The sequence below is a fragment of the Notamacropus eugenii genome, chromosome 5 (assembly GCF_028372415.1).
Source record: "Notamacropus eugenii isolate mMacEug1 chromosome 5, mMacEug1.pri_v2, whole genome shotgun sequence".
Lineage (NCBI taxonomy): Eukaryota > Metazoa > Chordata > Mammalia > Diprotodontia > Macropodidae > Notamacropus > Notamacropus eugenii.
The window spans coordinates 147262820-147283427 of NC_092876.1; the positions used below are offsets into that span (position 1 = coordinate 147262820).

General features: G+C 37.3%; 1 protein-coding gene across 1 annotated transcript; it reads left to right on the forward strand.

Moving 5' to 3' along the window:
- The first annotated feature begins 4511 nt into the window (after nt 1–4511).
- SLN (sarcolipin) lies at nt 4512–8174 on the forward strand. The gene is made up of 2 exons (XM_072611198.1): nt 4512–4595; nt 7918–8174. Exon 2 carries the CDS (start codon nt 7982–7984, stop codon nt 8075–8077), a length of 96 nt encoding a protein of 31 aa, XP_072467299.1. The 5' UTR covers nt 4512–4595; nt 7918–7981; the 3' UTR covers nt 8078–8174.
- Nucleotides 8175–20608: the final 12434 nt, after the last annotated feature.

Consider the following 20608-nt stretch of genomic DNA (forward strand, 5'->3'; position numbering starts at 1 on the left):
TCCTTATCTATTAAATTAGAGAATTGGGCTAAATGTCTTCTAAGATCCCTTTTTGATTTAAAACTGTGATTCCATGAACATGAAAACGGTAATGGGAAGCCCTAATGTGGCAGATGGACTGGTGCAGTGAGGTTAGAAGCTTTCCTTGGAAAGGGGAATAGCATCCAGATGGCAGATGTCATCTTTGTCAATAATCTGAATATTGAACAAACTGTTCAAGAGAGGAAAAGTGATGATAAAGATGAATAAAACATTTGTTTAAGTGGAAAGAAATGTAGAAAAACTCACTTTGATTCTGAATATATTACATATTAATTTAGCGTGGTATTTCCACATGATAGTATCTCTGTCTATTGTATCTATCAGTCTATCTATCTAATCTATCATCTATCATCTATCTATCTGTCTGTCTATCTATCTATCTATCTATCTATCTATCTATCTATCTATCTATCTATCTATACTTTTACATGAGCATATTTGGAAATATATAGATATGGACCAGACCAATCATCTTATTGATACAGAGAACTCTCAAAGAGGAAATTCCCCTCCAAATTTAGTTCCCTGCTATTTATAATCTTAGTTGTCTAGAACATTTAGAGGTAAAATGATTTGTTTAGGGTCATACATTCAGTATATCAGAGACCAGACTTGAACTCAAGTCTTCTAAGCCCCAAGACCAGCTCTCTTTTTACTACCCACACAATCTATCACATACACATAATACATATATACTTCTCTTTTCAGAGAGACTACATTTTGAAGATGTCATCTATATTCAGGGATAATCTGTTATAGCAATTTGGATAGAATAAAATCATGATTATGTGGAAACTTGACTGGTTTGTTCTGTAATATCAATAAATTAAAGTTTTGTTGAATAAAATTATATAGATGATTGTAAGAAGGATCTTTAGAGTATTTAAGAGAACAAACATCTTTCAACAACACTCAACCTCTTTATGATTCTAAATCTTTATGATTCTATACCATTTAGATATATAAAATAGATATGATGATTATCAGTTATATCTAATCATTATATGATACTCCATCTGGCATAATTCCCTCAACTCACACTGGTATTAAGCAGGTTGTGTATCCAGAAGGGAAGCTACTACTACTTTCAGAGTTCTAGGGGCAATCCTTAGGATGGTTTTGGGGAGATTCTGAGTATGGCTATCCTCTTTACAGGAGTTTTAGCTCATGAGCTCTCACTTGTGTGCTTACTTTTAATAATTAGACAGTAGAGTCAATTCCTTAGCAAAGAAAAACATTTACTGAGAGACATAACAAGAAGAAAAGTTACAAAGCATTTCCTTTAAAGCTTGGTGCATACTGTCCCACAAAGACACATACAGTCTATGAGGGAAAGAATAAGCACAATTTAAAGTACAGTGCTAGTGGAGTACATGTGTGGAGCATATGCATAGATAGCCAAGTCAACTCACCAATCTGGATCTGCTGGGTCATGATTTTTTGTTTGTGTGGTTTTGTCTGTTTTGTTTGTTTTGACTTCTGGAGGGTCCTCATGAAGTCTGCTTGTAGAGCATAGCTCTGATGATGAAAAGTTGTTTCCCTCCTCAACCGAACTGATTCCTTGCAAATCATGGTGTCTTAGATGGATAGGACAATTCACTGCTGGAATGGGTCAAGCAGGTTGCTTGGTTACTGAGCTGTCTCCTCACTGGGATCAGTGACTGCTGGGAAAGACCATGCAGCTTGCTTGGCTACTAGATCCAGCTGCTCCTTGACTGAGATGGACAGGTCATTTAGCTCCTAGGCAGCTGCTTTCAGAATGGCTTTGGTGGCTAGCGTGACCATTGAGCTTTTCACAGACCATAGCATCTCTGCTGGACAGGTCAAGTTGCTGGACACCTAACAATAGCTTTCTCATGGATAGTTACAATCTCTTACCATCTTCAGTCACAAGCTTGGCTGGGTGGTACTATACATTCTTCAGCTGGAGTGCTACAATGATCTGTTTAGCTGGAGTGCCATGAGTATCTTTCATAAAGAGTGATGACCCTTAGCTTAGGATTGGCAGGAGTCTCTCTGTGTTAACTCCTTCAGGGCTAGTACTCTAGCCTCCAGGAAAGACATAGGAGAGGTTTAACCTTTCCTATTTATTATTTCTTCCTAGTTCATGGGTGACTTCCCTCAGTGTTAATCTCTATCTTTATTTATGATGATCAGCTATATTTCCATTGGGTCTTATGTAGATAAGTAGCTGGGGGTAAAGGAATTAAAGAGATCTGTTCCTCGGGGAAAGTTACTGGTCTCACTGGTCTTTTCATAGGCAAATGAACTATTTAAGACTAATTAACCTTATGAGAAACAGACTGTTTTCCTTTGCCTCTAGAAAGGCTTCCCCTTTAGATTTCAATGTTGTGAGTCCCTTAACTTCAAAAGGGGAACAATATTACAATTTAAGGAATTGAAAACTACTAAGCAAAACTTTGTCAGTCTAGTTCTGTTTGTTCAGGGTAAAGAATTTGGAATCTAAAGATCTGAATTCAAGTCCTAGCTCTTCCATTTACCAGCAGTGTGAATTTAGGCAAATGACTTGCTTTTTCTGAGTCTTAGTGTCCTGATTTGTAGAATGGTAGGGTCCTGTTAGGTGGTGCAGTGAACAGAGAGTACCCAGCTTGAAGTCAGGAAGACACCTTCCTGAGTTCAGATCTGGCCTCAGATACTTACTAGCTGTGTAACCTGTGCAAGTCAATTAACTTTGCCTCAGTTTCCTCATCTGGAGAAGGAAATGGCAAATCACTCTGGTATCTTTGTCAAGAAAACCCCAAATGGGGTCATGCAGAGTAGGACATGATTGAAAAATGACTTTATAACAATAACAACAAAACCAAAAGTTTGCTATTGTGAGAAGAAGCCTGAACTTGGAGCTCACCCCTGAAATTTGCTAATTGTGTGGTCATGAGTAAGTCACTAAACATCTCTTGAGTCTCAGTTTCCTTGTCGGTCAAAAGGGATTCATAATTGCATCTATTTTACTCAGTTGTCCTAAGGCTCAAATGGGATAAATATGCAAAAGAAGAGAGATAGGGATTGAACTCAGTGATTTTATTGTTCTAGCAAACTACTGGAGAAAGAAACTCTGTGTACTAAAGCAGAGTGTGCAACTTTTCTGCCATTTATAGTTTTAAGAGAGTTGCCAGGGTCACTGGCAGGATAAATGATCTGCCTAACCCTCTGTACAAGAGACTGCAGTTTCTTCGTAGGTACAGTAGGGATAGTTAACATTGATATAGTCCTTTAAGTTGGCAGAACTTTTTGCAAATATTATCTCATTTTATCTTCATAACAACCCTGGGAGGTAGGGGCCACTTCAGGAAGTTGAGGGCTTCTTGGCAGCAGACCTAACGCTTTCTCCACTGCTCCACTTAGCTGCTATTATCAACCTACCCCAACTTACATTTTAGGGTTGTTGTAAGGATCAGTCAGATAATCTAAGTAACCTATAAATTACTCTCCATAGTTATTTAAGAATAATAAAAAGTATTATTTGAAGAGATGTTCTGTAATTCATAGTTCTCCCTGAAAGGCAGTTTATTGTAGTGGATAAAGGGTTGGATTTAGAATCAGAAAGATCCGGGTTTAAGTCCTTCTTCAGACCCATTCTAGCTGTGTTGACCATTTGTAGGTCATTTGACTTCTCAGTGTCCCAGGCAAAACCCTAAGATTATAAATTGTTGATCTGCATCTTGTGGAGAAAGGCGTGGGAGTTCCCTACACTGATTGAGAGGAAAACATTCTTTTTATGAATCTTGGCTGGCTTTTCTTCCAACTTACCCAACTAAGGCAGTTTTTACTTCAGAGAAATACTAATAACCTTTCTTGTTACAGAAGGCTACCAATCACTTTTTCCACAGTTGTCTTAGATTAAAATATACACTAGGGTGATGATCCACAGAGAAAATCGTAGTTGAAATATCAAGCAGCAACAGGTGCAAATGCTAGTATATTATGCTGTCTGGCCTCCAGTCAGTTCTGAAAAAGCTAAAGATGGCTTCATTCAGGACGGAGCGAGAATTTTCTAGTTCAAATAACTCAATCCTGGGTGGTACTCTCATGCTCAGTTCCATTCCTGGTGTCAGTGCTGGTGCATGACTCCCAAATGCCCATTCCAAGGCTAATCTTAATTCTTTTCTTAGTTTGTGAGTCTTAAAAACAGATCCAGCAATCCCTATTTGTTAAAACTTTTCTACAGCAGGAATTAGTGAAAGGTTAAAGGCCCTAACTTAAGGACTGCAAAAGTCAGTAGGAAACACAGCATTCTAGAGGTCTCCATGATTTTAATAACAATTGATCGCAAAGAACAGAGCTGTCCATGTGTAAGTCAGTACAACCCTCTGGCCCCCCAAAGCACAAATAGCCACCCATCTGTCCAGGTTACTCCTTGGAAATGCTTGGTTAATGACATCACTCTGATTGCCACCACCCTTGTACCCCTCCTCCCTGGGGCTGACTACTTTAGCTGCGGCTAAGAGACTGGGAGTCCAGACCGTCCTGGAAAGGCAGCAAGAGCACAGCAAAAACTCAGGACCAAGAATCAGCCCATCATTTTTCATCTCCTGGTAACGAAGAATTGCCATTTAATGTTTATGTTGAATGTCTGTATGCATGTGTGAGTGTGTAAATGAGAATGACAAAAAGTTACTGATTTTGAAAAATGTGCTTAGAGGAAATAAAGATTATACACTTAATATTCCTTATAATATCAGGTGAATAGCAATTTCAGTTTTTTCCACATGGTATGTGGTTATTTTTTCCTCTTCTCTTTTTTAGTCCCTTTATCTTTTGGAGTTTTGCCTCAAGATTATAGATGATAATCTCCTGAAAATTTCCATGCAAATGCATTGAATGTCTGTATTGCTTTACTAATCAAGGTTTTCTGAATTTCCTTTTCATTCATATTTCATGAGAGGCAGTGTGGTTCTGTGGAAAGAGCATTTGAATCTCAGATCTGCCACTTGTGTCCTTGAACAATCATTCCACTTCTCCGGGTCTCATTTCCTCCTCTACAAAATGACAGCATTAGACTAGACCTCTGAGGTTCCTTCTGGCTCCAAATCTATGAGCCTATTACCTTATTGGGGGCAGACTACACTGAGAAGCAGTAAGGTATAGTGAAAACTGTGTAGGATTCAAGGATGGAGAATGTGGATTTTATTGCTGCACCTGTGTCACTTTTGCCTCCGTTTCTTTCCCTGTAAAGTGATGGAATTGGACTAGATGACCTCTAAAGCCCCTTCCAACCCAAAATCTATGAGCCCATGATAAGACACCCAAATACAATTGGATGGTTTGGCAACAGGCACGAAGACTGTGAACTCAACTCTGGATGGGGTCTGAAAGGTGGTGAACATTGGCCTTAAGTCAATCAATCAAGAAGCATTTATTAAGCACTCACTATATGTCAGATGAGAGACAGAATAGTCTAGTACATAGAGAGCCACTAGCCCTAGAGACAGGAAGTCTTAAGTTCTATTCCTGCCTCTGACACATACTGGTTATCTGACCTTGAATAGTAATCTAAGCAACTCTCTAAGACTATAAATTGCAGAGAAAGTATCATCCTTCATTGGCAGGGGGAGTTTCCTCATCTAGGAATTCCTTATGCCATGATTAGCAGCTGTGTGGCACAGTGGATAGAGTGCTGGGCGTAGAGTCAGGAAGACTCATCTTTCTGAGTTCAAATCTGGCCTCAGACACTTACTAGCTGCGTGACCCTAGGCAAGTCATTTAACCCTGTTTGCCTCAGTTTCCTCTGCTGTGAAATAAGCTGGAGAAGGAAATGGCAAACCACTCCAGCATCTTTACTAAGAAAAACCTAAATGAGGTCAAGAAGAATTGGATATGACAGAAATGACTGAACCAAAACAGCATGTCAAGGATACTACATCTTTAGTTCCCAACTCTATGTGCCAGAAATAATGCTTAACTCTTGAAGGGAATCTGCTAAGAAATAAAAGTGTACTGTTCTGCGTCCTTACTGACTTTGCTTCATGTCCCCTAAGGTATGGTGGCTATGTAAAAATGGCCTGAGGAGTTCTTAAAAACTGTCACAGGCTGATAACCTTCAGGGCTTTTTTGTTTTTTGGGGTTTTTTTTAAATTGTTGTTTTATACTACATTTTTTTGGGCTTAATGATGAAAATACTTTAAAAATTGTTTTCAAGTACTAGATTGCAAGATGCTTTATGATGCATAACAAGTGTATTCAAGGTCATCCTCAAAGTGCAAGTAATTCTGCAGGATAAAAATCAAGATAGAAGCAGTATGTCAACCAGCCTATCAGAAGAGAATGCTCTGTAGGGAATTTACAGATATTTTGTTCTACTGAACCTGTTAATCCTGGTAGTTAGTCATCATAGCATTTCAGAGCTGGAAAGGCTCTCATGGTTGATCTGACCCCAAACCATTCTTTTAGTTTCACTATCGCACACAGTTCTGTTTACAAGGTGAGCTTGGCTGGAGTTCAGTGCTTAGACTCTTAGAATCTAGAGTTGAAAGGACCTTAAAAATCATTTCTCTAGTCTCATCTATTTTACAGGCAGGAAACAGAGGCCCAGAAAAGCAAAATGGTTTACCCAAGGTCATCCAGGCCCTCTGACATCAAATACAGTGCCCTTCCCACATCACACTGTCTCTCTTGCTAAGTGAATGATCTTTGGACAAGTTATTAAATCTCTCTTAGCCTCCATTTCCTCTACTGGAAAGCTGGGATAATACTTGCCCAGCCTGCATTATAGGGTTATCATAAGTATTAAATGAGGTAAAGTATGTCAAAATTCTCTGAAAACTATAAATTGTGCCACACATGTAAGGTATTAAAATTATTTTCTTCATCTCCAGAAAGTTCTGCTCACCCACTGCTATGTATGGTTCTGTCTTTAAAATGCCAGAATATAATGGCAGCAGATATTCAGTAGAATTACACAAAAATGTTTTTATTTGAGCCACACAACTAGCCTGCCAGGTAAGAAGGGCAGGTCCTATTCTTTATTTACAGATAAAAAATAAGGACTTTGAGAGTTAAAGTGATGTGCCTTAGGTCATGGAGTTTGTAAAATGGAATGCTGGAATTTGAACATAGATTTTCTGACTTCAAATCTAATTTTCTTTCCCTTCCATTTTTCCATCAGTTAGTTGAGTAGGAGGCAAAAAAAGTCTAATGAATATCTTAATTCAACTATTTTAAAAATAAATTTTTATTGATATCTTTTTAAACATTGTTTTACAAGTCTCCCCCCCCCCAATTCTTTATCTAATTGATTAAAAAAAACTGAACTGATTGAGATTTTTTTTTGGTGGTCTATAAAGAGAGCCATCATCATCCTGGACTTCAGAGGACCTGGATTCAAATCCTTCCTCTAACATTACCTAATTATAGCTGTCCCAATTTATTTGATTTGTGTGGAGCGACTATACAGCCATAGTGTCTGTGTCATATGTGGTTAATAAGTGATTGAATCTGATCAAATTCATAAAATGTGTTAGTATGATACTATACTTTAATACTTCTTGAGCACCCTAAAATATGTCAGGCACTGTGCTAGATGTGACATCAAGATATGACCCCTATTTTTTTTTTTGAGAAGCTTATAATCTTAACACAGCATGGCTAAAATTAGGTGGCACAAGTTCTTATTAAAATAGCAGTACATCTAAATTTAGCACTTACTCCCTAGGACTGGCTAATATGTGAGAGGTGTTTTTAGGATTATATGGATGTGATGTTTGCAGAATTGTGGACACTGGAGAAGGTGGAAAGCTTCTCTGTATTCCTGCCTTCAAATGCCATCCATAAACTTCTAAGAAAGAGATAGCATTCCCTCCAAACAATAGAAGGAGCTCTGTAGCCTCAGTGTGTGTTTCTTTCTTTGCTGACCAACAGGAGACAAAGGATTGGTGGTTGCCCAGGCAGGCTCCCCCAAGTTTCCTGTTGACCCACCTTGAGCATGGAGAGATCCGGGAGGGAGCTGTGTCTCAACTTTACCATAGTCCTCATAACTGTGATCCTAATGTGGCTGCTGGTGAGATCGTATCAATACTAAGAAGATGAAAACTGGAGATCCTGCCGTTGACCTGCATAGAAGAACCCTCAGTACCATGGGAGCTCTCCTCTGCTATGCCTTGGGATGCCCTTGTGTGCAATTACTTATACTCGGATGTAGCCAGCAGGGGAATGAGGATTTTCCCTTTGCAGAATCATCTCTGTCCTGTGCTAATGCTGTGTTTTAGGGCTTTACGTCTATGATCCCACACTTCTGTGATCTGTGGCAATGTGATTTTATGTTTTCCCAAAATTCCTTTGGCAAAAGTTGTTTTGAAGTGGGTATTGGATATGTTTCCTCACACTACAGATGTTAATAAAACCACCTGTTTGAAATGGGAATCATTGTGAAACAAGATTGTACTACGTGCTGTCTCCATCCCTCCATAGTTCCCTGTCAGCCCCTCTGCCAGCCTCTCTCCTTTATGTTGTTTCTAAATCAAATTAAAAATCAACTATCTGATAGAAAGAAATGTGATATATTGATCACTGTGGCTGTGATTTAAATAAAAAAATGAAACCTTGAAAAACATCATTTGGAATACTTTTTACCCTCTACTAACATTATCTTTTCTGACTATAAACTGGGATTAGTCAGTGAAGAGGGCTTTACACTGGGAAAAAAACTAGGATCTGGTCTGAAGTGGACGTGGACAAGTCACTTCTGTTAAATTAAAAAAAAAAACACAACAAACTTGTCTTAAGTGTCTACTATGTTCAAAAATCTTCAGTGACTCCCTATTCAATCAATCAACCAATAAGCATTTATTAAGAACCTACTGTGTGCCAGGTGTTTATTTATTCAACATTCATTCAATTACCCAGTTTTAAATTAAGCCCTTACTTTGCGATTTCATTGTACCATATGCTAGTGATGAAAAAACAAAAAGGAGATAATCTCTATCCTCAAGGAGCTTATATTTAATAAGTGCATACAACCAATCAATCAATAAACATTTATTAAATTCTTGCTACTCACTGAGCATGCCAGCTAGGTGGTGCAGTGGATAGAGTGCCAGGACTGTAGTCAGAAAGACTTATCTTCCTGAGTTCAAATCTGGTCCTAGACACTTAATAGCTGTGTGACCTTAGGCAAGTCCCTTAACTCTGCTTGCCTCAGTTTCTTCATCTGTAAAATGAGCTGGAGAAGGAAACGGCAAACCACTTCAGTATTTTTGCCAAGAAAACCCCAAAATGAAGTCATGAAGAGTCGGACACTCCTGAAATGACAATAACAAAGACAACAACATTGCCAAGAATTATCAACAAGATCATATCTACACAGACACAAATAGAAAAAAATTAAGAAATTACATAAATAATTCAGGTCTTAAATTATGCAATTATCGGGAAAACAAACACTGAAATACTTCAGATTGGCCATCCACAATGATTCAATACACTAATTAGTTGTTCAGGGCAATTTTTCTGTGTCAATAAGACACAGCTAACGTTTCATAGAAAGGCTTGTAGACAGCATTTATTTGCCCAGGGTAGTTCCTGTCACTGTGTCACTGCATTTTAAACACCGTCCTACCTCCCTTCTCTTCAGTCTCTTTCTTTTCTGAAAACACATGCCCAATTCTTTCACTGAATAATTCCCTGTTATAATTTTTCAATTATCCTTAGGAACCAATCAATCTACCCTTCATCTCCAAATGGACTTTTCTTCTATCTCCTCTAATTTTTTTTTTATTACCTAATATCTCCCTTTGCTCCACTCCAGCACAATACCATCTGGATAATGATATTATATTGAAAGCAGTTGATAAAAAAAGGGAAAAGGACTTATTTCTTCAACAATATTTATAGCAGCTCTTTTTGTGGTGGCAAAGAATTGGAAACTGAGGGGATGCCCATCAACTGGGGAAAGGCTTGAACAAGTTGTGATATATGAATGTAATAAAATAATATTGTGCTATAAGAAATGACAAGCAGGTGGATTTTAGAAAAACTTGGAAAGACTTACATGAACTGATGCAAAGTGAAGTGCTCTAAGGAGAACCAGGAAAACATTGTACATGGTCACAGCAACATTGTAGGATGATCAGCTATGAATGACTTTGCTATTCCCAGCAATACAATGATTCAAGACAATTCCAAAGGTTTCAGGAAAAATGCTATTCACTTCTAGAGAAAGAATTGATGGAGTCTGAATGTAGATTGAAGCATATGTTTTAATTTTTTAAATTTTTTCATGATTTTTTTCTTTTGTGTTGCTTCTTTCACAACATGACTAATATGGAAATATGTTTTACATGATTGCACATATATAACATGTATCAGATTGTTTATCATCTTAGGGAGGAGGGAGGAAGAAAACTTGGAACTCAAAATTATTTAATGGATTTTAAAATTTGTCTTTACATGTAATTAGAAAAAATTATATATATAAATTGGTAGAATATCCAGGAAAGCTGACTTTGTTCCTTTTTTTCCCCAGATTTATTTATCCACATCCTGGATTGTTTTTCTTGTTTTATTGCTTGTGTAGATGCATAGATATTTTGGAAGGGCTTTCATTTGTTCAGGGTCAAGATACACATTCTGTGCTGGGGTGCAACAATTAATCCTGTTGGACAATAACAATAAAGGAGGCATTGCTTGCCTAGTTCTTAAAGACAATGGAAAGATCATCAGATACTGACTTTTCCTTTAATCATTGCAAAAGAAAGACAGTTTGTATATCTAACAGCTATTTCTTTGCGAAATATGTATTATTCATTTTCTTTTGATCTCTTAGTTATTATCAGTCTGCCTGCCATTGATACGGTGTTTATAAATCATTGCCTGATGAGTTGGGTATACTTTGAAGGTTAGCCATCAAAAGGGTACAATGAGTAGAACTGGACTATTGTACCAAATTAGGGTCAAATTATCGCCTTAAAGTAGATTGGGCAATTTTTACCTATGCCATACTACAGAGTCTTAACTGTGTACTGTTCTAAAAGAGTCCCAAATTTGGTTTATCTCAGAGTACGCTAACAAACAAATTCTATTCAACAAACATCTTTTTTAAAAGTTTGATTGATGTTTTTTGCTTTTTATATCATTCACTTCCCAACTAAAATACATTTAAGCAAAACCAAGTGACTACCTTGGGATTGATGCCATTTCCTGTTGTTTTCTCCCCCAAGGTCTCTGCAAACACCATGACACAAGAATGATTTTACCCAAGGACATATTTCCAATGTATACTTTTCTGTATTACATTAGAAAATATGTATGCATTGTAGAAGAGGGCTATAATATTCATAATATTGCATGTTCATAATATCATCTCAGGGGGATACTCTCTATACTGTACAGATGATAGTTCATTTTTTGCCTTTTCTTTCTGTGAGATTCTTGTTCACATCTCATAATTTCTTTCAAGGACAATCACCCAATCTGCTGAGATCTTCTTTTTGGGGTTGTTTAGTACTATGTGGACACTAATACAGTACTTGGACTGTTTAACTGTAGTCCCTTGCTTTCGAAATATGATGGCTCCACCTCCTTTCCTAGCTTTTTTAAGCATCTAGACCCTTTAAACAACATGTTGCACATAAGTCCTCTTTGGTAAAAATATCCAGCAAGGCAAGTATTGGGCATGATGTTTTCAAGGAAGTTGCTGGCTTTGATATTCTTGATTGCTTTGGCAATTGATTAAAATCAATAGTTTTTCCTGGCTTCTGACCTCAGTTTCCCCCTCTACTTCTTTTATCACATATTTTATGGTGTCCACTCTGCACCTAGCAATTGGAAACCTGACATTAAAACTCACTTTAATGTCATCCCAGTACTAGGTGACTCTGGAAGTCCCCTGAAAAATAGACCTGTGATCCTGTATATGTGAAGTGAAATATGATTCTTGATTGGCAGAGAGATTTCTGGTATGGAGAAGTGAAGAAAAAGAGAGAGGGATGGTAAGAGAGAGGGCATGGATTTTGAATGGCAAATGGGAGGCCTCCAAAGCTACAGGTACTTGGGGAAAAGCCAGCAATCAACATGTCCCTTGATTTACCTTGTGTACCCCAGAGATTGCCAAGAGTAGACAACTTTTGTGAGATAATTTTCTCCCTAGTTGAGCTGAAATTTCTTTTTTTTTCTTCCTGGTATTTGAAATTGTTTTTCTTTTTTTAAAAAATTTATTTATTCATTTTTAGTTTTCAACATTAATTTCCACAAGATTTTGCGTTCCAAATTTTCTCCCCATATCTCCCCTCCCCCCATGCCAAGACACCATGCATTCTGATTACCCTTTCCCCCAATCTGCCCTTCCTTCTGTCACACCCTTCACTTCCCTTATCCCTCTTTTCTTGTAGAGCAAGATAGATTTCTAAACTCCATTACCTGTATTTCTTATTTCCTAGTTGGATGCAAAAACAGTTCTCAACATTCATTCCTAAAACTTTGAGTTCCAACTTCTCTCCCTTTCTACATCTCCACCCATCCCCACTGAGAAGGCATGCAATTCAATATAGGTTATACATGTGTAGTTAAGCTAAAGATTTCCATATTAGTCATGTTGTGAAAGACTAACTATATTTTCCTCCATCCTATCCTTGAATTTTGAATCCTTTGTCAAGTGGAAGGTATACTCTAGGAACCTGTAAGTTCTCAGTTCCTCCAAGGTGTCACAATAAAGAGAGAGGAGTTTACTCCTCTCCTGGACTGTGCTCTGTTCTGTGAGAAACCACAAGCATTCTTAAATGCCCAGGATATGCGAGTAGCATTCCCTCTCCACAGTCACCACCAGCTCCACCAAGCCAGTGCTCTTCCTCACCCCAGGATTACTTCCCACAAAGGTAGAACTTTAGTCTCTCTGAGAAGTTTGGTAGGAGATTCCAGATCCAACTAACCATCCATCCATCCATCCATCCATCCATCCATCCATCCATCCATCCATCCATCCATCCATCCATCCACCCATCCATCCATCCATCCATCCGTCTATCTATCTATCTATCTATCTATCTATCTATCTATCTATCTATCTATCTATCTATCTATCTATCTATCTATCTATCTACCTATCTAGCCATCCCATAGGGCCACTTATATTCTGTCACATGATAACTATTTGTTACATTTGTTCTAACTTTTTCGGGAAAAATGTTGCTTTTTTTTTCTGAGTAACTAAAATGAAAATTACTTTTAGCAGCAGCTCCTCTATATAGTGCATGCATGAAGGGACAGTAACACATAACTCAAACTCTATCCAATAGCATCTGATTGAAAACTTGCTTGTAAATTGCCTGATTTCCATTCATTTACACACTTTATATTCAAATGCAGAGCTGAGATTCACAGACAAATCCTGGAATAAGCTGGGAAAACATCTATTTTCAGCACACTGAATATTTTAACTATGATAGCCTCTCATTACAAATAAGTGATAGCACCAAAAGCCAATAACAAAATAGCAAAATATTTTGTTTAGACTTATTTCTGGAGGTGGTACATTTTAAAAAGGACGTTAATAAATTAGAGAAGTTCCAGAAGAGGGTGAGTAAGATGCTGAAAGTTCTCAAGATCATGCTGTATGAAAACTGGTTGAAAGAAGTAAGAATGTTTATCCTGGAGTAGTGAAGACTGGGGCCAAAAAGGAAGGGGGAAGTGTATGATGGCCATGTTATTTTGGTTTTTTTTTAAAGATTATCATATAGAAGAGAGACCAGGCTTATTCTTCTTGACCCCAGAGGGCAGAAGTAGAGATCAAAGAGCCAAACTTGGGTTTGATAAAAGGGAAAACCACCCAACAACTACACCTAAAGTAGAATGTATTGCCTAAGGAGGTAGTGGTTTTCTCCTCTTGGGAAGTCTTTAATCAAAGGCTAGATAATAACTTATTAGATACATCATAGCACAACTTCTTGTTCAGGTATGGGTTGGAGTAGATTGATAGTTTTTTCTGACTCTGAAATTCTGTGACTATGACATCATCATTGTGGCTATTTCCTTCACTAGTGCTAATCATAGCCCATCTATGCCTACTCATTTTGGGCATTTCTTGCTCAAGACATATTGCAAATAACCCGTACAGCAGAGATTCTGAACCTGAGATGAGTGCACTTGTTTTCAAAATATTTTGATAAACATGTTTCAGTGTAATTGGATTCCTTTGTAATTTTATGTCTTTTATTTTGTGCATTTACAAAAATTCTTCTGAGAAGGGGTCCATGGTTTTCATTCACCCAATCACCAAAGGGGTTCAGAGCACAGAAAGGATGAGGAATCTCTGACTTCAAGGATCTACCCAAAACATCACGAGATCTCCTTTGATTCTTTGACTAGTTTGTGAATCTGTGTCCCACTCAGGCTGTCTATCTGTTGTCTTCCATTCTTGTTACATTATTGGCCTGCTTCCTTCAGCCATGTTTGTCCTTAGTAATGCCTTTTACAGTACTTCAAGATGATAACATGCTCTAGTTGTCCAACTTCCCATGACTCTTTGAATTGCTAGCAATTTTGATTCCTACAAGGTCAGAGCAATCCACAATTCATAGACATATCAATCAATCAATCAACTGATCAACAAGTATTTAGTAAGCAGCTCTTATATGCTGGGTACTACACTATGTGCTAAGGTTACAAAAACAAAAATGGAAGGTCTCCGCTCCAAGACACTGTTCTACATCCAATAGTAGGAGATAATACATATATATATTTTGTATGCATATAAGTATATATAAGATAGTTATATACAAAATGTATGTGTAAAATAAATGCAAAGTACTTTTTAAAGAGAGAAGACCAAATTAAAAGCAGAGAAATATATTTAGCATGCTACAGAAGGCTATTCATATTGAATAGCACTTCAGTTTCTTATGGTACAGATTTGATTTTTATAACATTTCAGGTCTTCTTAGAGAACATAGCAAATCAACAGCATTGTGTGGCAACTTAAGATGGGTAAGTAAAGCATTTCCTGGGGTTGGCGGGGTGCGAATAGAGAAAGGGATCAGCCAAGGAGGAAAAAGGAAGTATTTTGGAATTCAACTGGTGGGATTTAGTATCAGAATAAGAGAAGAGTCCTTGTCAAGGACAGAAGATAAGGCAAGGTGATCAAGTATTTTTATAATTATGAAAGAAGTCCTTTTAGGCAGGGTCTCTTACTAAAGGACAAGTATATGTTATAGTGGGAGATGAGACCATCTGCTTTAACATATCCTTGAGTAGTTTGTCAATTTTCTTTCTCCTTCGATAAGAGTTGGGGACTTTCTAGTACTAGGCCATCGTGTGTTTGGGAGTTTAGTACTTAAAAATAATTGTCATTCCTATTTTCCCCTATAAATCCAAGTTCATGTTAAAAAAATTGACTTTTGTAACAGAAATCATATTAGGCTTATCGAAAATGCTGTGTACTTTCCCATGAGCAATCCGCCCCAATTTCTTATTATTCAGTTATGGATTCTGCTTATTAGCTCTCTGTAGTATCTGAATAAGTTGGACTAACTCAATGGTCTATTCATCTAAGAGGGTGTCATAATCTAGGCAACATACTTTTTCATTTGGTTTATTTTTCCAGTGTGGATGACTAAGCTGATCTATTTTGACTGACTGTGGATTTCACTGGCAGGCACTCCCGTGTTCTAGGGTTTAATGAAATTAGCATGCTGTTAACCCTGAGCAAATGTAATGAAGAATAAAGAATGTAGATCCCATTTCTATGACTTTAAGGTTTACAAAGCTTTTCTTTTCACAATGACCCTATGAAGCAGGTATTTATATTGCTGTTATTATTATTGCCATTTTATATATGGAGAATCTGAAGGTCAGAGAAATTAAGTTACTTACCCAGGATCACACAGCTAGCAAAGACTGAAGAAAGACCTGGAGCTCAAGTCTTTTCACTCTAAAACCTTGTTCTTTCCATTGTATTGTGTTGACTCATGACATGGCTGAATATTTCATGTCTCCCTGATTTATGCCCTGATTGATGTTGGTACTCAGTGAATTGTTAAGATTACTTCCATGCTTGCACCTGTCATGAAAGCTTGCATGATATTAATGTGTGCGTGTTAGTAATTAAGGCTGCATTTTGTTTGACTGAGTTAAAGGTTATTTTAATAAATAATAGACAATGGGATTTATAGTCTCTATACCTCTAAGACAATTGTGGAATTAAAAACATTTCAAGAGAATATAAGCATCTGACAGCAAGGGTACCCTCAAGAAATGAACAGGTCATTCTCATAAAGATTTTATAGAGAAGAATAAGTAGCTACATGGGTTGGTAATTGCTGATGTCATTTTAGTCACCTTTTTTTGGTGATAGTACCATTCATGACCTTTTCTGTTCTTTTAAAATTTCTTCCTCTTGGAGAATTTCAAAAATTAATTGCCTTTGATTCAAGAGTCTTTGAAATATTTATCATCTGACAGATTTTTTTCAATTTCTTTTGAATGAATGTAATAGAATTTTTAAAAATGGTTGCTTATTCTACTACAAAAGAACTGCTACAAATATTTTTGTACATATGGATCTTTTCTTCTTTCTTTGGTCTTCTTGGTATATAGATGTAACAATGGTATTTCTAGGTCAAAGAGTATGCATAGTTTAGTGAATTTGGGGGTATAGTTTCAATTTGGTTTCTACAAAAGCTGGACTAATTCACAGTAGCATATCTATTTTTTTTGAATGCTTTCAACATTTGTCATTTTCTTTTTATGTCATCTTACCCAAACTGATGTGTATGAGGTAGAAACTTGGAGCTGCTTTAGTTCACTTCTCTACTTACTTGTGATTTGGAACATTTAAAAATTTGGTTATTGAGCCTGAATTTCTTCTTTTGAAAACTACCTGTTGTTATCCTTTGATCATTTATTTATTGGGGAATCGTTCTTGTTTTTCTGAATTTGAAGCAGTTTCTTATAGACAGTTTCTTGGATATAACAGCACACTTCTGAAATAAGATTTTCACATTGAAACACATTTCCTTAAGGTCCTTTGCACTTACTGCCTTCTTTCCTTCTCTCTTTTCCTTCATCACCCTGACATTTCAGTTGCCCTAAATATGTTTACTCTAATACCATAGGGGTGAAAACTGCCTTTAACCGGCTCTCCTTTCAAGCCAAGGCTCTTTTATCTGTGGCCAGTTGGCTCCCCAAAATAAATATGCATTCTTTCCAACTTCTTCACCTACTGTAAAAAGTAAGAGCACAAGTCTTGTAGTCATGGATATACAAATACATGGGTGCTGATCTACAAGATTCCAGAATAAAGCATTTTTATCAAAAAATAGGATTTGGGGAAAGTAAAAAAGAACTTGGAGTCCAACATGATGGAATACTAATCTGTTGGTCATAGGCTGAATTTTTTGACCATTGGATTTGGTATTTAAAAGGTTATTGGTTACCTTGGAGAGGGTAGTTTCAGTTGAGCTATGAGGTTGGAAACCAGAGGGTTTAAAAGAGAAAAAAGAGTGGAGGTAAAGAGTGTTAGCTTTTCCTAGAAATTTTGTCGTTATAGGGAGAGGAAATATAGAACAATTTCTTGAGGGAATGGCAGGGCCAACTTAATGTTGTGTGTGTGTGTGTGTGTGTGTGTGTGTGTGTGTGTGTGCATGTTTTAAAGGAATGGAGAAGTAATGGAGATAAGGAGTACAGATAGCCTTTTCTAGGAGTTTGGCTATGAAAGAAAAAAAGGGATCTAGAACAACAGCTTGAGGGGATGGTAAAGCCAAGTGAAACTTTCTTAAGGAGTACACTCAAAGTCTTTCTAGCTTAGTAGAAACTTCTATTGGCATAGCCTCCGAAACCTCTGAGGTTTCATCAAATAGTAGAAAGAGCCCTAATTTGGAGGCAGAGGATATGTGTTCAAATCTCAGCTCTATTATCTGCTACCTTTGTGCATTTCAACAAATCATCTATTTTCTTTGAATCTCAGTTTTCTCATCAGTAAAATGAAGGGACTGGACTAAATCAAGGATTCTTGAAATTTAACTCTTGAACTAGCTTGGTGATACTATGGATAAAATGCTGGACCTGGGGTCACAGAGTACTAAGTTCAAATGTGCAGGCACTTACTAACTGTGGGACCCCTGGGAAAGTCATTTAATCTCTGTCTCAGTTTCCTCATCTGCAAAATAATCATAAAATGTCACTTCCCTCCCAGGATTGTTGCAAGGATAAAATGAGATAATGTTTTGTAAAGCACTATGCAAACCTTAAAGAACTACGTAAATGCTAACTATTATAGAAGTTGGTTTAAAAATTAATAACTATATTTCAACATGGTTGGTTTTACTTTATGCATTTAAAAACATTATTTTGAAAAATAGTCCATATGCTTCACCATGCTGCCAAAAGGATTCATTATACAAAAAAAGGTTAAGAACCTAGGGATGATCTCTAAGGTTCCTTCCAGCTCTAAGTACGGTGATTAGGAGGATGCATTCCAGGTGAGCAGGGCAGTCTGTCAAAGATATAGGAACCAGATGTATAGTGCTAGGTTTGGGGAATGTCAAGGAGACCAGGAAGAAATGGAATATATCTAGAAAGATACTTCTCCCTCAAACCCTCTTCTATTCTTTTCTTCCCTATTACTATTAAAGGAACCACCATTCTCCCAGGTACTCAGGACTGTGACCTAGGCATTGTCTTTGGCATTCTTTTTCATGCTTCTCTCCCCACTTCATAGATCAATCACCAGATCCTTTTGCATCTACATTTACAGTATGTCTCATATATGTCATATCTCTCCTCTGATGCTGTCACCACCCTGTCCCTCATCACTTCACACCTGGACTATTGTAATAGCCTGCTGGTTGACCTACTTAATTCGTCTCTTCCCCATTCCAGTCCATCCTTTATGTAGCTGTCATATTGATTTTTTCTAAGAGGCAAATCTGATGATGTCACCCTACCACTCAACAAACTCCAGAGGACCTCTATTACCTCTGAATCACAGAGGTAATCCCTTGCTTACTTTTAATGCTCACTTTAACCTGGTCCCTTACTACTTTTTTTAGTGTTCCTATACCTTATTGCGTTATTTCCCTGCATGTGCTCTTTGAGCAAGTAACACAGGCCTCCTTACTGTTTCTCACTCCATCTCTCAATTGCGTTTCTATTGGCTGTTTTCCACTTTAGAGAGATCTCTCTCCTCATCTTTCCTTCCTGGCTTCCCTAGTTTCCTTTAAAGCGTAACTACTAAAAACCCCATCTTCTGTATGAAGCCTTTCTTAGTTACCCTAAATACTAGTTATTTCTCTATGAGATTGCTTCTATTTTACACCATCTATGTCCTGTTCATCTTTATTGTTTGTATCTCGTCTCTCCCTTTGGACTGTGAGCTCCTGGATAACAGAAGCCATTTTTGTCTTTCTTCATCACCCAAGCACTTTGGATAGAGCCTGTCTTATAGTAAGGCCTTAATTGTTGGTTTCTTGACTTGTTGAATTGTTATGGAGTCTTTCACAAAGCAGGTACTTGAATGACTGTTAAATTGAATTGAGTTAACTTTTCTCACCTCTTTTCTATTGCCTATAAACTTGCTAGGGCTTCCCTTATCTTAAAAGAATCCTGCCAACCCCCTCCAGCTATCATCCTAAATCTCTCTTCTCACAGCTAAGCCTCCTTAATGATTAGACTGTTTTCTGCTTTCTCCTTAACTGGGATTCTATCCTACTAAACTTTCTAGTGAAAGCTTCTATGGAAACTATTTTTCCAAAGTCAGCACTATCCTTGTGACTTCTGGGCCAAATCCAATGACCTTTTTCAGTCTCCATCCTATTTGACCTTTCTTCACTATTTGCTAGTATTAATGACCCCTATTCTTTTTTTAAATTTTTAAAATTTAATTTATTTTTTTTATTTATTTTGTTTTCAGTGTTCTACAATCACTTCCATATATCTTAGATTTTTTTCCCGTCCCTCCTCCCTCCTCAATTTGGTGTGCAATCTTATATAGGTTCTACACATACTTTCCTATTAAATACATTTTCACCTTAGTTATGCTGAATAGAAGAATTAAAATGAATGGGAGAAACCATAAAACAAAACAAAACATAATACAAACAAAAATGGTCTGCTTCATTGTGCTAGCCAATTCCATAGCTCTTTCTCCAGATGTGGAAGGCATTTTGAATGGCCTTTATTCTAAAATGTCTGTAATATCTCTCTTGGTTCCCCTCTTATTTACTTGTCTATTTTTTCTATGTTTTCCTTATCTTCTGTTCTAATGATGGCTTTTCCCCAAGGTGCTTTCTTGGGCACGCTAATCTCATCACACTCTCCTTTAGTGAGAAAGTTGGGGTTCAGTAGAGAATTCTGGAGAGATCTGGAGTCAGAGGACCTGGCTTCAGATCCTGCCTTTGACAGATGTGATTGATAAGCTACCTTTAGAGATCTTGGAAAGATCAGGGAAAATAGAAGATTTATTGTGGGTCTGCAGAAAGGCAAATGTTGACCCAATTTGTTTAAAGTTACACAACTTCTCAGTATCAGAATTTGGATCAGGACCCAGCTCTCCTGACTCAGAGCTCTTAGATTAAATTACTAAATGAGGATGTTTCTAGAGGAAAGGGTAACGTGAAAGAAGGCT

What these genes read in the sequence shown, in the direction of transcription:
- SLN (XM_072611198.1), top strand. Translation starts at nt 7,982, where the DNA reads ATGGAGAGATCCGGGAGGGAGCTGTGTCTCAACTTTACCATAGTCCTC.